At 39.1% G+C, this 15,054-nt stretch overlaps 1 protein-coding gene across 1 annotated transcript; it reads right to left on the bottom strand.

Annotated features, from left to right (window-relative positions):
* Window positions 1–4,885: 4,885 nt before the first annotated feature.
* prr14 (proline rich 14) lies at window positions 4,886–15,012 on the bottom strand. Its single transcript, XM_061027113.1, has 10 exons — window positions 14,944–15,012; window positions 13,566–13,742; window positions 12,615–12,771; window positions 12,461–12,526; window positions 11,557–11,597; window positions 7,784–10,675; window positions 7,562–7,703; window positions 6,888–6,997; window positions 6,088–6,156; window positions 4,886–5,235 (listed from the first exon to the last, which is right to left on the bottom strand). Exons 2-10 carry the CDS (start codon window positions 13,706–13,708, stop codon window positions 4,944–4,946), a joined length of 3,912 nt encoding a protein of 1,303 aa, XP_060883096.1. The 5' UTR covers window positions 13,709–13,742; window positions 14,944–15,012; the 3' UTR covers window positions 4,886–4,943.
* Between the last annotated feature and the right edge of the window lie 42 nt (window positions 15,013–15,054).

Raw genomic sequence — 15,054 nt, forward strand, 5'->3', positions numbered from 1 at the left:
CCGGGCTTTCACAGGGACAGGGCGGCTTCAGAGCTGGTGCGGTTTTGAGCTTCGACTACAATGACAGGAGTGGTGTTTGGATGAGCACGTGCGGAAAACGTCCCCGAAACTTCCATTACTAAAAGGACTTACACTGTGGGGCAGCTGACTTTTATTCTGCTACAAGAAGACAATACACCTGCTTCTACCTCATTAAGATCTCTACACTTGACAAGAGAAGAATTGGCTTGATTTACAAAAGGAGTGTTTTGAGACTGAAGAGATTCTATTGGACATTGAACAGGTTTGTAACTTTCTGTGAGATCTTAATTATTTTATGACTTTTGATTGTGTTTAAAAAGTACATTTTTTTTAACACTCTTTGGAAGAACCCCTGCTTGGTTTATGTAAGAGACAGAAACTCAATTTATCAGCATAACTTAAGAACTCCAACATGGGAGGGCAGTGCACAGAATCATTACGTCTCTCTTACAAATGATTCACAGGTCTGTGCCACATTACACGATGAAACTATTATTAACTCCCTGCTGATGTCTTTTCTCGAGGGCCAAACACGCCGAGTATGCTGCTGTGACGCTGTTTGATCAAATCTAAGATTAGATATCGTTCTGTTTTTGTTTTTGTTTTCATTTGTCATGACAAGCTGACGGCCAAGCGGGATGTTTTGACATCTTTGTAAGTGTGATCGTACAAGTTTTTCAAGCTTTTTTTTTTCTTTTCTTTTTTTTGTATGTAAATTTTCCCAGGGAACACTTGATGCTGATCCTATTGTTGGACAGTTCAGCGGGGACTTTCTGTTTCTTTATGGAAATAATACTCAATCGAGACAAATTCCCATGCTCCAAAGGGAGGACATACTGTCTGATTGTTTACAAGAACACGTTGAGACTTGTAATAAGACATTTATTTTACATTCTTTATGCTTGTTGCCTAGGAGACAGGTGAGTGTAGTGGTAAACAGAGGTCAAAAGGGCAATCAGGGAACCCACAATTCTGTTTTTATCATTTAAATATTAAAAACATTTGCAGACTGGGTAGAGAAAAGGAAGTAAAAGCATTCAATATTATGGAGTAGTTTCAAATGTTGGCACCCAATTTATACTTTTATTGATTCTGGAGGTCGCCTACATTCTGAAGTAATCTCTAACTTTGGGAATCCACAACAAACATTGTGGGCCAACAGCAGGGTTTTGGTGAAATGCATGCAGGGTAATTCCAGTCGTATTCGAGTTCAATGGAGGGAGACTCTGACGTTTAGACATAATAGAGATGACGTCTGGATTCACGTCATTACAGTCATAACGAAATAAAGAATAAAAATAGAGCAGAAGAGATTACATGTGTTTGTGTCACTCTGTGATTCAAAATGTTACACATCAGTCTACTGCCTATGAGAAATAGTCTTTAAAAAGAACACACAGGAGTTCCTCTGAGACCCAAGGCAATCCGGTAAACACATTTTAATAAACATTTACTTTGAGAAGTTCACGGAGTGGAACCAGTTCCTATAACGTCTCTTTTATCTATCATGCTGTTATCCATCAAGAGATCATGCACAGATCATAAAGCTGTTCTTTAATGTATAGCTCTCGTTTGCACATCACTCAAAATATGAAGAGTGTTAAGGTAATATGACATCTTAATCTTTCTTCAACATGCTCTTTTGTTTTGCAGAAATGCCTGATTCACCTCAGACATGTGTAACGGTGGATGAAGAGGTGCCACTGAATCTCGTCACAGGGTCAGGCAACACACAAAGCAATGACAATAATACCCATGAAGCAAGCAGCAGCACTGGACAGCGCACTGCCTCCTTCTGTGATGACACGCACCACAGGAAACTCGCCATCTGCAGCATCATCTGTGGGATCTCCTGCATCGGGATCCTGGCTCTTACGAACTCAGTGAAGGTATCTTATTGTTCGGCTCATTTACGTGTCGCCTGTCGGTCAAAATGTCAGAGCCTAAAGCTGCACATTCCACATTCTTTTCTTGTTGCTCCAAGCTGCAGCTGAGTGACACATTTGACAAATGGAAAGTTACTTACAAGTTTATGATGTCAGTGAACTTATCACTGACTTTACCTGACAGGCTCATTTTATCCCATCCAGAACATCTTAAATCCATGCTAACATGCCCAAATGCACATAGAAGAAATGATTACTTACTGTAGATGTTGCAAAGAGTTCCCTTCCAAAAAGGTATTTCAGTAAAAGAGGTCCTCCTTTAGCGTCATAATACCTGTAAAGTACAGCTGAAGCAGAAATAAACATTTAATTCATAGAGTTTTGGTCTTTTAGGTCAAATAATTCCCGCTTTGTGGTTCAACAGAAAGGATTTGAAGACCTTAAGAGACTCCCTCTTCATGATGTGAAATGAGTCCTACTGACTTGATTTGTTTGGTTGAAAAAAAGATGAAAGACTTCTAAACAAAAGGAGAATTAAATCAAATGTCATTCACAAATACATTCAAATATTGAGCACTATAATTAGTTTTCTTGGAATAAAAGACATATGGTTTAATGTGGATTTGAATACACTTAACAAAATTCTTAGCTTTCTGTAGTTTTTCGATTAATTTTTTACGATGAATTATGGCTGTGTTAAGAATTGTGTTTTGTTTTTTTAACCAGAAATCTTTTTACCACGTTTTACATCAAGAAACTAGATAACATTCAAAAATACCAGAAAGAAACATTTTCAACAAATTGTCCTTATGTGACTTAAATAACATCGTATTTCTATTTTCTATACAGCTGTAAGATAAGGATTCTTTTAAAAGGGAGATGTCTGATTTTGCACATATACACATATTTTGGTCTAAGGCATTTACAAACATTAAAGATTATTTATAAAAAAACGCCTATAATAGTGAACTTAAATGGCCGAACAAGTCTTAAGTGTAATTGATTTTGTCAGTTGTGTTTGTGTCATTATGTCTTACTTTCCCTGATTTGTTTTTATTTATTTTTTAAATACTGACTTTGCCAATCCTGAACAGGCCGAGAACACAGAAGACCCCAAGGCTGCAGAGCATTCACGAAAGGCAAAGAAGTTTGGCATCATCTCCATCATTACATGGGTTTCCATTCTGGCTTTAACTCCCATTCTGATGGCACTGATCTCATATCTCCTCTCTCTGCGAGACTAATCACCTGTGATCAACCTCTGCAGAGGATGAGGCGTGGGAAAGCTCGTCTGGTATTGACTGTGCAGAGACACTGACTGCTGACAGGACTTCCTTCTGAAAGCCACAAAGAAATGAAGAAACTGGCACTTACAGGAAGCACAAAAACACAGCCCAGTTTACACTTTTCTACTCCACTTTCTTTCTTTTTTTTTACATATAAAATGGTAGTAAAACAATTGACATGTTTTTTTAGATGCTGTAATATTTATTTAACAATGTATAAACATATGGACAATGCAAAATCTAAATGAGTATATAAAATCCAGCATTAGCTAAAGTATGAGACATGACACTACAGGACATTTACATTATATATATTAAAGAGTAATACTATTACTCCCCAGTAATGACCCCTCCTCCATATGCTTGCACATTAAAATACAAAAGTTGCTAAATAAGTGAGTCTGTCAATATAGAGTATCGACATAAACGTGATCATGGAGGATTGGGTCATTACTGGGAACAAAACGGCAGTGCTCCATCATAACATCATGAGGTCCTGCTCTGGTTTCTAAACTGTTCTTGGCATTATTGCATTGTTACCATGTTCATTTTATAAGTGTCAGATGTATTCATATGTTGTACTTTTATACAAACATAAAATAACAATTTTATCACAAAAAAAAACTGTTGTGCTTGGAGTAGCTTGAAGCATTATTGACATGCCCTAAAAAAAAAAATAAAAAAAACAGTCACATTCACAAATACACCTTCAAAACATCCATTTAGAAACCAAAGAAGTTTACAGTTAAGGCAATCTCATGGGGGAAAAAAATGGCAAAAAATAAAAATAAAAATCTTGTTTAGGCAGTCAAGTCAAGAAGTTGTATTTGCAATCATATAAAGAGAGACACCACAAAATAACCCAGAGACAACCAGCGTGGAATCTAGGAATCTCCACTCTTGATTTTAAATGCTCTGTGGAGTGCTGAATTGTTTCAAAGATAAAATCTATACAACAAAACACCACCTCAGCGATGACACAAATAAATGACAGATAAAACAGGGTCTGCCCTGAGCTCAGCAAAATGAGTCCTTGGACAAAAACGTGGTTTTGAAATCAGTTGCAGCGGATACAAATCTCTCTACGGCTTTTTGTTTGTCTGTTTTTTACTAGTTCCAGTCTGCATTCAATAGAAAATAGCTGCCTTTTAAAATAACTTAAAATGATGATGCGAGGTCACTACTACTTGCATCATGTAATGCTTTCTTTCAGATGAGAGTGCAAAAGAGAAAGAAAAATCTGTAGTCTGAATTATCATCCTTGAAAAGACAAATCAACCAGAGAGAAAGTTAGATTTCTAACATGCTGGGAACGTCTGAGATTTATAGCGATAAACAGAGTTTGATTGTAGAGGTGTAAAATCAACGTTGAGTATCTATTTCACGTCAGTTTCACGTATGGCAGAGAGAAAGAGGCCAGTTGAAATGGGCAGCAACAGTAACAAAAAGAGTCACTGTATAATGCATTGAATAACTATGTTTACAACCAATGAGGAAATACATGTTTGGTGCTATGTGTTTCTTCAACTTGCCAGCTACAGACTGAGAATTAATTTCTTCAATAATTACTTGTCACCACAACACAGACATTATACACTGATTGTGCATATAAAAATAAAAAAAAAGAGCTGGAAGACTCGTAAGAATCTTCATGTTGGAAAAACTGTTAGAAAAAGTCATATGAACAGCATCATCTCTTGCACTGTGTTCTTTAATGGCAGCCATTATTCAAACTTTGAATAGAAGTCTGTCAGCTGTCTTCCTGATCGTGCATCAACCACAAATTCAGCTGATCGAGCTTGGCACAGAGAAGCGAGTCCACATCCTGCACGCTGAAGGACGGTTCGTCTTTAGGGAAGCCCCCTCGTCGAGTCCTGGAGGATGAGTTACCGGACTTTACAACACCAACAAGAGGCTTCTTTGGTCTCCTGGTCTCTCCTACCTCCAGAAACTCCAAAAATCGTTTGAAACGCCTCTGGCCGAACAAGGACTCGGAGCCATTTCGGCGATTGAGAGGCATCTCAAATATAGTCTCCAGGCGGCTAAAAGACAAATGATGAATCCAGATCAATAGGTGAACATAGGAAGTTACCAGCTATGTGTAAGTACTTGGTGCATAAACTAACTAGTTTAGAAGTAAGGTCATAACAAAGAGACGATGCAAGTCATCGATTAAAGAAAGAGTTCCATTGTCCTGCTAAAAGGTGATATAATTGAATTAATAAATTAGATCTCTACCGGATTCCTGTAAAGCTAAATAGTATGCAAGAAATGCAACTAAACACTGTCATAAGATAACTGCTGTTTGACCTCCCAGTATAGTTGCATGAAATGTCATTATTTACACCTCCTCATGGGGCACGTCTTCTTATGGTGAAGTGGTTACCTAGATAAACCTCTGTGGTGCAAACATTATTATTTTAGAAATGCAAAAATCCAACTAATAACCAAGTAATAAATATATTATACAAAGGCTAAATTTGAACTGAGAGTTGATGCACCAGGCCGCAGAATCCTTCAGTACTGCAGCTGATTGGCTTAATAAAATGATCATTCCTTTAGTGCCACCCTCTGGTCAAACATGTGACAGTGTGTGGAAAGTGAAGCTTGAGCTGTTTCACCTCCAAACTGCACACTTATTTTAAGCACGTTTTCAGAATCAACTGTGTTGAAACTGGAAAAGTGACTGAATTAAGTAACCCGACAATTATCACACGTGCAACGCATGAGGAACAAAAAAAGGAGCTCCTGACATCTGGAGAAAATGGTAATACTTTTTACAAAGAGAAACATTACAAATTATTTGTTAACCTTTATGATGCACAAGCGTGTCTTTGTGTTTATGTGCGTCGTTCAACATACATTGAAGATCAATAGTGTAATGTTGACCTTACCTTTCAGGTGGTTTGCTGAAATTCTTATTGGTGTAAATTTCCTCCAAACTAAACTCCTTCTTTTTCAGCCTGTTTGAACATACATAAAAAACCACATGCTGTAATAATCTGCCTGATTATTGATCAAAGAGTGTTCAATAGTAAACAAACATGTTGACATTGACATACATTAACGCTCGATAGTTTTCAATGAAGGGACAGATTGTGACCCAGTACAATCTGTCCTACTTTCAATCGTGATAGAGGAATTTTAAAAGGACTGTATCAAAGTTTACACTGATTATTGGACATCAAGTCAATCACACTCATCAAACTACAGCGTCAATATTTAGAGTCAGAAGAGAAGTTCTTTAACAACAAGGCTGCACCCATATAGATCTGAAGGACCCTGACATTTCAATACCAGCTAGAAAACTGTTGCTTAAGATTGCCCTTTGAACTTGTAACTATTCACCATTAACTTGAATAACGTTTAATTAAGGATTGAAAATTATGGATAAAAAAAAAAAAAGTGCTTAATTTTTCAACTGAGGAACCCGTGCAGAATTCCCCTTCTCTTTGTGTACCTGAACTTACTCATGTTACTTATGGGTATCTAAGAAAGTGTGGTAGAATTGCTGAGGTCCACAATGAGGCTGAAATGAAGCTAAAACATGTGACTGACCCACAGCTAAGCTACTGGTTAAAAGTACCAAACACGTTAATGTGTGCATCTTCGAGTTTGGATGTTTCTGTCACACATACAGAACCCTTGATCTACAGATTACACAGACACCCACTCATGTCAACAGGGTACTTACCTGATGGGTTTGGGCAGGCCCATGGGTGTCAGGTTGTTCTGAGGTTTGGGTAACGTTTTCCGAATTCTTATAGATGACACCTTCCCTCGTTCCTCAAGTTTCTGCACCATCTGCGATAAGGAAAAAAATAGTATCCTTTTGAAAGCATTCCACAATGGAGTTGTGACAAAAGTAAAGTGATGTCAGGGAAAAATAAGTAGAACTAATAACAGGACGATGACAACTCGCTCCAAGATTAACATCAAATGTTCTGGTAAAGAATGTCTGCAGAAAAGAAAGCAAAGAGAAACAAAGCACAGCAGAGTTGCTGAAGTGCAATTATGATTTTTATGAGCCAAAATATCAAGTGGTACTTAATATGTCACCACTGTTTGATTTCTTGCACTAAACACTGATTGATAGTTAATATTTAATGACTTTTAAATACTTTACAAATGTTGTGCATTTGACCAAAATAAATAGTAAATAGTTTCAACAAAACTCAAATAATTATTGGATGTAACTGTGACTGTTGTAATAGACTAGGTTTAAAGTCATCCAATATGACTTACTAAACTGGAAATAAGGTCGATATCAGGACAAACACATAAAACACACTAATGACATGCTGGTGTCATGTCTGTTAGAGGACATTTGGCATAAACAGTCCCCCAAAAAAGGGAAATAATGCATACCTTGATTTCAGAATCAGAGAAAGCCTTTTCCTCCCTCAGTGCTACATCTTCAAACTCCTGACTGGATGAGCTTGTGTCTTCACCGTCATCCTCTTCTTCACTCTGTCCTCTTCTCTCAATTTCACACTCCATGGGATTCCCACTGCAGAGAAACCAAGAGTTAGAATCAATAATGTGCTGAACACTTGGTACTATCATGAAACATAGTTTTATAGATTTTACCTGCTACTAGAGTCCATGGTAGCACTGGAGGAATCAGTTCTTTGGAGGAATCCCGGGAGGCGCCATGTGAAGGGGCTCTGCGGGTAAATCAAAGAGGACGAAGGAGAGGAAGCATGGGAGGAAGTGCTTGGGCTGACTGCAGCTCCTCTGCTGTCTGACTTCTTGGAGAGGAAAGCCAGGGGGCTTGAGAGGAAATATGATGCAAGTGCTGTGAGGGAAGTGGAGGGAGAATGTGCAAGACTTGGAGACAGGTGCTGGGTGGAGGAGTCGTACGGGACAGATCTTCTGGATGGGTACACCTCCTTACGGAGGCAGAGAGGGGCGATCTCCCTCTCCACTTCTAGACTGCAGACCGTGTGTCGACGAGCCCTCCGCAGGGATTTGTGGGAGTGATGGACAAAGGGCGATTGTGAGGACTGATGCTGGTGTGGTGTGTAAATCCTCCTGTAATGAGGCGAATTCAGAGCTGAGGTCCAGGTCGTGTCATGGTGACGGATAGAAGGGATCTCTGGGCAGGAGTAGCTGCGTAACAGGCTCCTTGAGGGGCTGCTCTCTGATGAGCGTGTAGCCAGGTCTGCGTCTTCCATAGTGATCGAGCTGGTCACCTCTGCACCTTTTTGTTTTCTACTCTGGAAAACCCTACACCTTGTCCTTTTCTTATCTGCTCTCCTGGGCCTGAAGGTAACCCCTCTTGCTGTAGACCTTAGACTAGAGAGGATGGTGTTGCTGCTGAAACTGGCTTCAGCATCTGTGGGAAAAACTTCATCTGCCACAGTAGATCTCTTTTCTTTTTCATCCACAACAGGCTCGACAATATAATCTAATTTTACATAACAGTCCAACTGATTTTGGGGAGGCGCAGAAACGGGTTGAAGTGAACTTTCTGAAGGTGTCATTTCAAAATACACCGGGTCCACTGCCATTTTAGCTTTGCTTTCCTCACAATGGTTCTCTTTGGTTGTCAAACGAACATTTTGGATACATTGCTTTGACTCACCATTCCCAGCAGACCCAGATGATTTAACAGCACTTCTTAAACCTTTATTTGGTCTCTTGGACGGCTTGTAAGGCTCCATTTTCCTGCTCTCTTCCTTCTGAGAGGCATTCAAATCTGTGGGTGTGAGTTCTAACGGCGTCGCTAAAAGTGTTAAAGATGAGGTAGAATCTGTTGTGCCATCTGATTCTGTGGTTGAACCCGCTTGGTTTGGTGATTTCCTTTTTAGTGGTTTCTTTTTTATAAGCCTGCTCCTGCTCGGGCTCTGGAGCTGCTTTATATCAGGACGGAAAAGGACTTCTGACAGAAGGTCCTGCTTGGGTTGGGTGATAGCAACAGTTGTTTCAAGATCCATTCTATTATCTGTGTTTCTATCAGATTTACAAAGATCTGTAGTTGTCTTCAGTCTTTTGCTTAAACCACAGGAGGTCGTCTTTCTTTTTATGCCCTTCTGGATGTTTTTTGCCACACCACTTGTATCCACTGAACAATCCATCATCGCATCAGGGGAATTTTTACTCTGTACATTTAGCACTTCTTCATTTATTGCAGCAAGTATTTCTTGTGCACCTTTCCCTTTTGAATTTGCTCTTGTTGTAACAGCGGGTCTTTTTCTAGCTGGCTTTAGGGTAGCTTCAATATCCACACAGTTATTTGTACAATCACCTTCCGTTCTTGGTGATAGAACCCCTGTCAGCATGCCACCGTCCGGAGCCACAGTCGATAACTCTTGTGTTTTGGGAGCCTTTGTATCCGCAGTCGTTCTTTTTCTCTTAAAGTCCTGGTAATTCAAATTTGGTTTCCGCTCTCTCTTCCCTCTCCCCAGATCTGCAGCTGAAGTGGTTTCAGGTTCAAGCGTAGACTTCAGCTGCAGAGTTTCCAAAGTAGGCTTCAAAGTCCGTCCTTTGGCACAGTCATTTATATTTTTTCGGATGGTAGGACGAACTAGACCGCAACTTTCTATTTTTCTGTCGTCGTTGTCTTCCCCGTTAAGGTGAGGAGAGTCCTTGTCAGGCTGAGAATAAGAGCCTGAAGAAGATAATGACGGGGACTTGTCATCATTTGATTTTACTAAATTAATGTGAGAAAGCTGCTCATTGATAACCTCTGAGTGAGTCTCCTTTCTGACTTCAGATGCTACAGGCTTAGAGGCAATTCTTCTTCCTGTACGTTTCCTTGGCTGTGGTTTCCGTCGGACAGCTAGGTTGTCCTTCTGGTCCTCCACAGATGTGGTTATCTCCACCGCTGTATCGTGTGAGGCACTTCCACGGAAAGAGGGTTGTAGAATTACAGAATCTGAAACTTCCTCAGACATAAAGTGGGGTAAGGGACTGTGTTGCAAAGGCACAGGGTCAGGGAAGTCTCTTTCTTTCTCAGTCATTAAACATTCAACTTGCAGTTCAGGCCTTGTGGACCACTCCACTTCAAATGATAATCTTTTAGAATATTTTACAGTTTCTGTGTTTTGTGCATCTTCCCCTTCAACAACGTCCTGATTCCCATTCTCTCTTTGTGGGAGTACACGAAAAATGTCATTCTGCTTTGAGAGATCCCCATCAGATGTCCCACAAGGCTGTAGCTCACACTCATCAAACTTTTCTGGATGGTCTGTGGAGGGGGGAGGACTATTAGCTCGGAAGAGTTTCACAGGACTCATGACGATCTCTGTGAAACTGGCCATCTTTGACTTGAATGACTGAATCAAGGGGCCAATCACCCATCCTTTTGGGACAGACGCATTTTCAACACTGTGTCCAACTGACAGTCCACCACACGTGTCCATGGCAGGTTCAGTGGTGGCATGGTTCTGTATGGTACTATCAGCAAACTGCTCTTCTATAGTTCCTGCAGCAGGGACATTTGGTTTATTCTGTGAACTCCCTTGGTCCGTTGACTGCCTATGATGAAAACAAGAGAGTGAAATGAGACTTTAAAAACAAAAGACAAGCACAAACAATGTTATAATGCTCATTTGATCAGAGACATGACAGCGCTTTAATTCAAACGCTTCTTTTTAAGTGAACCATACTTTGTAATTGATACTCTCTTCATTACTTAATTATTTTAATTTAATGAATATTTATTTACTGTGGAATCAAAATTATGTTTGAATCTGCTTTGTATTTAAAGTTTTTACATAATCAGAGATAAAAAATAAACAGAGATTAAAAATTGCATCTGTAGGAGTCTGTGACTACAGGATCAGGGACCAAAGTGAAAAGTATTCTGGGATATAATTAAAGAGAAAGGAAACTTAAGGATATATTGTTTCATTCTGATAGGACTAGAATTAGAAAAGGAAAATTATTGAAATTAAGTATCTGCACCAAATTCAGGGTCTGGGACCAATTAAGAGAAAAGTTCCAGAAACTAATCAGTATGGAGTCCGAGACTCCAGGATCTGGGACCCATGACAAAATAATTTAGAGGAATTCTAAACACTAAGTTAAATTATGACTTCCAAATGTAAACTTAAGTGAGAGGAGACTGAAGCTAATGTCTTATTTTTACTTAATAATATTCTGAATGTTCTGCATGTAACCGTGTAAAGCACTTTGAAATGCTCTATGTATGAATGGTACTCTTTAAATTAACCTGCCTTTTACTATATTAGTTACCTTACAAAAAACAATACCTGACAAAGTACACAAGTAGAAACTGAGGGCCTGTTTGAGCTGTTCTCTCAATTAAATACAAATCTGAACATTTATGCTTCCAACTGACCCACTTCATGAGTATCAAGCACCACAAGCTGAGACATATTAGCTCAAACACTTACATGTTGTTCTGCTCCGCTGTAAAACTGAAGTCACACCCTTCCTAAAAAATAAAAAAAGAGAAAGACATTCTTTTAGAGAAGGTTGAGGAATAATAATCATGATTGACTGAGCACTGATAACACTTTGTCTGTTCACATGGAAACCTGTCTGGTGTCTTACACCCAAAATCCACAGAATGACATACTACAACACTGAAGACAATCTGCAGGGAAAATACAAACATGTGTGGATGAAGAGCAACTTCCCCTGCAAACAAGACCCTGCACACTTAAGGGTGTTTCACTCTCTTCATGTTCTGTCTAAGTCACTCTAACACCTCTGCTATCTCTTGCTTGTTCATGTCATGTTTTGGTTAATATTCTGATTGCATATCAGTTCTGTAAACAAAGCTTTGGTTTTCTATTTACTAAAGGTGTCTCATTTATTATCAAACACTAAAGAGTTTTTAGAGGTTCTCTTCATACCAATAACTGCCATATTACTTTATTTAATAGTAATTCATTGGTGTTTGTTCCTTAACACTGGTATTAGCTCATCTCCTCATTTTGACTAGACAAGAGAAAAAGTCATTAATTAAGATGTACAGACACTGTAACGTCTGTGACCCTCACGTTTGTGAGTCACATTAGACACACGACTGTCTTTCTGCGTGGACGCAGCAGACCGTGAAGGAGGATTAAGTCGCTCAATTAACCCTCACACCCGTACACTGTACAGATCTCAAATGCTGACATACACAGACCTACAGTAAAGCTCCTGCAACAGATTAGACACCGAAAGCTGTAAGACAAGGACATTACTATTAAGTGCATGCAGACAGGCTGTAACGTAGGGACTGAGAGACTGAAAGAGACACCGAGAAATATGAGGATCCAGCATGACAAGATAAAAGAACAAACTGACCTCTTTTTGTTTCTCATGTTCATGTGTGCTTTCAGCTCTTGGCTGCTCAGAGTGGGGCACTTGTACCTGCAAATTAGAAATACACACAAGCTCTGCATCAGCATTTTGTCGTTTGTTTGCGAGTATCTGAACAACATTTAGGTGAAACTCCTACCATGCTGCCTGTGTCCCTCTGTCTCTTTGAGGGTGACGGATTGTCTCTTGATGGTCTCTGCGTTGATTCACTGCCTGTATTGCTCTGCTTATTAGGGCTTTGTGCTTGAATACGACAACTCCTTCTGTGTCCTGATATTCCATCATTTGCACAGCTGCTGAGTTTAAAAAAACAACAGTCAATTCATCCAGAAGTCAGCATTGTTTGTTTCAAATGCACTGTGAGAAGAAGACATCGCAAGTCTGCACAATGCAAATGTCTGTAATCAGAATGTCCCTTATTTTGGGGCTCTGATTGAAACTCTTTTCCTATTGTGTACTGCCTGATTGAGTCTATTTTTTTTTGTGCCTGAATCTTGATTACAAATGAAACTAACAAAAACTGCAGTTATAGCAGTAAACATCCCCATGCATTATTTTTCACAAGCTTTGTTTTAAAAACACCAAATGTCCAGAATCCCAAGGTCAGTAAGCTGATATATTATTATTAACATGGATGAAAGTCCAACTAAAGAAAATGACTCAACCAGTAAAAGATGTATCTGTGTAAGGTCTTAGGCTTCTTTTATCTGATAAATAATATTTGGATGAATGCAGAAACCAGCTGATGATAGCTCACAAACCCAACAAGATCAATGTGTTATTTGGTTTGCCATTAAGTTACAAACAGCTCATGTGACCTGACACCTGCTACTGGAAACTCTTACTTCAAAAACAAAAGTAACAGACTTTTAAATTCAGATGAAGAGGTTTTTGCTGCTTTCCTCCTCATATGTCTCCTCAAAGACACTCCAAATGCATGATAATCAGGTATACTCCGTCATTGGTTAAGTCCTAATTCTTATAAGTCTTAAATCATAAAGTCTATCAAGATGAAAAATGTGTAAAACAGCAAGGAAAGGGAAATACAGCTACAGCAAAAGAAACTAAAAAGGTGCAAGGGCAACTATACCTGGGAGTGATGGAGGAAAGGGGGAGGAGAGGTGGTGGAGGTTCACTGTGGGGAGGTGTACTAAAAAAACTGTTTGGGGGAATAGCATCTTCATCCATTGGACAAACTATCTGGGGGAGCGGGTCAGAGGAACAAGTCAACATCCCTTTGCTCTGTCTCTTTCTCTTCCTTGTCCCTCTGTAAATAACATAAGTGGAAGAAAGAAAACATGCCGGGTATCATATCAACAAGAAACAAAATCAAAATAGGTCTCAACATGGGGCTCCACTTACTTCTCTGGTCTCTGGGAGACGGGTTTAATCTAAAATGGAAAAATAACATTGACATAAAACAAGTAGGGGCTGCAACGAATTATAATTATTTTAATGAACCCATCAAATCGTTACAATGCAGTGGATGGATTTATAAATAAAACAAGAGAAATAGTGAAGGATTGTGATCACTGCTTTTAACAGTACATGGGGCCTTTTCAATGAATCGTATTGTGTCAGTGTTTGACTAAATATTTTTCTAAATTTTTTTTTCTATAGACAACAAATTAAGTCATCTCGATTTGTTCTGGCTTTTTAAACATCACAGAGATCAACTTAGAGATTTAATAAAGTGGTTAAAAAGGAAAGAAAAACAAGAATAAATAAGTAAAGATAAAGTAATAGCCTTTATTTACATTTACTTGCATTCAGTTTTGTAACACTAGAACATGTTTTAAGAATGGATTGTGCAAAAGAGAGTTATAATCTGTATTTTAAAAGGAATATCTTGTGAAAATGAATAAGGCACTTTGCAGCAGCACTGAGGTTTGGGTAAAAATAACACCTGTGTTTTGAATTTGGGCTCTGTCTTTGCCAGTCATTGTCGTTGGCACTTCACACGTTAACGAAAAGGTTTGCTTCTTGATAAAACCCGCCGAACTTAGTTTAGCTTTTCTGAGAGTAGAAACAAACCACAAAGCAAATTAAAAACAAAACCATTTCAGTGAACGTTATCAATCAAACCAAAGCGGCGGTTAGATCAAAAAACGAACAACGTCTACTTACTGGAACGAACACTGCCTCATTTAAAAACTTTCACATTTGTGGTGATGCGGTTTCTTTTTTAGATTATCTGTCTCTGTTATATCTACGTTAACTATCATAAAAACATACGAGCTAAACATTTTGAGTCATACCTAAGCTGAGTTTTATTGCAACTCCCGTCGGCACGGTTTGGTCTATAACGGTGATATTGGTGTGCAACATACAGTTTCTGAACCAGGCAATAGCCGTGGCCCGGGAGCTGTCATCTCCTCTAACCTTTAGTGCGTTTAATGCGGGGCAGCTGGACACATCCCCAATCTTGTAATTTAGCCGCATATTGTTATAAAAGCGAAATAACATACCTGACACGGTTAGCTGAACCACAGCGTAGTATTCCAACCTCACCGTAAACAAGACATGCCGGACGGACGGCGCCCTAAACAGCAGCAGCGACTCGGAGATGTATCCGTTTT

This window comes from Labrus mixtus, chromosome 20 (genome assembly GCF_963584025.1).
Source record: "Labrus mixtus chromosome 20, fLabMix1.1, whole genome shotgun sequence".
In the NCBI taxonomy this organism is placed as follows: Eukaryota; Metazoa; Chordata; class Actinopteri; order Labriformes; family Labridae; genus Labrus; species Labrus mixtus.

What these genes read in the sequence shown, in the direction of transcription:
- prr14 (XM_061027113.1), bottom strand. Translation starts at nt 13,708, where the DNA reads ATGTTGACTTGTTCCTCTGACCCGCTCCCCCAGATAGTTTGTCCAATG. An exon ending in CTTTCCTCCATCACTCCCAG is followed by an intron (nt 12,772 to 13,565) that starts GTATAGTTGCCC and finishes TTTTAAACTCAG; the next exon opens with CAGCTGTGCAAATGATGGAA. An exon ending in AACATGAGAAACAAAAAGAG is followed by an intron (nt 11,598 to 12,460) that starts GTCAGTTTGTTC and finishes TTTATTTTTTAG; the next exon opens with GAAGGGTGTGACTTCAGTTT.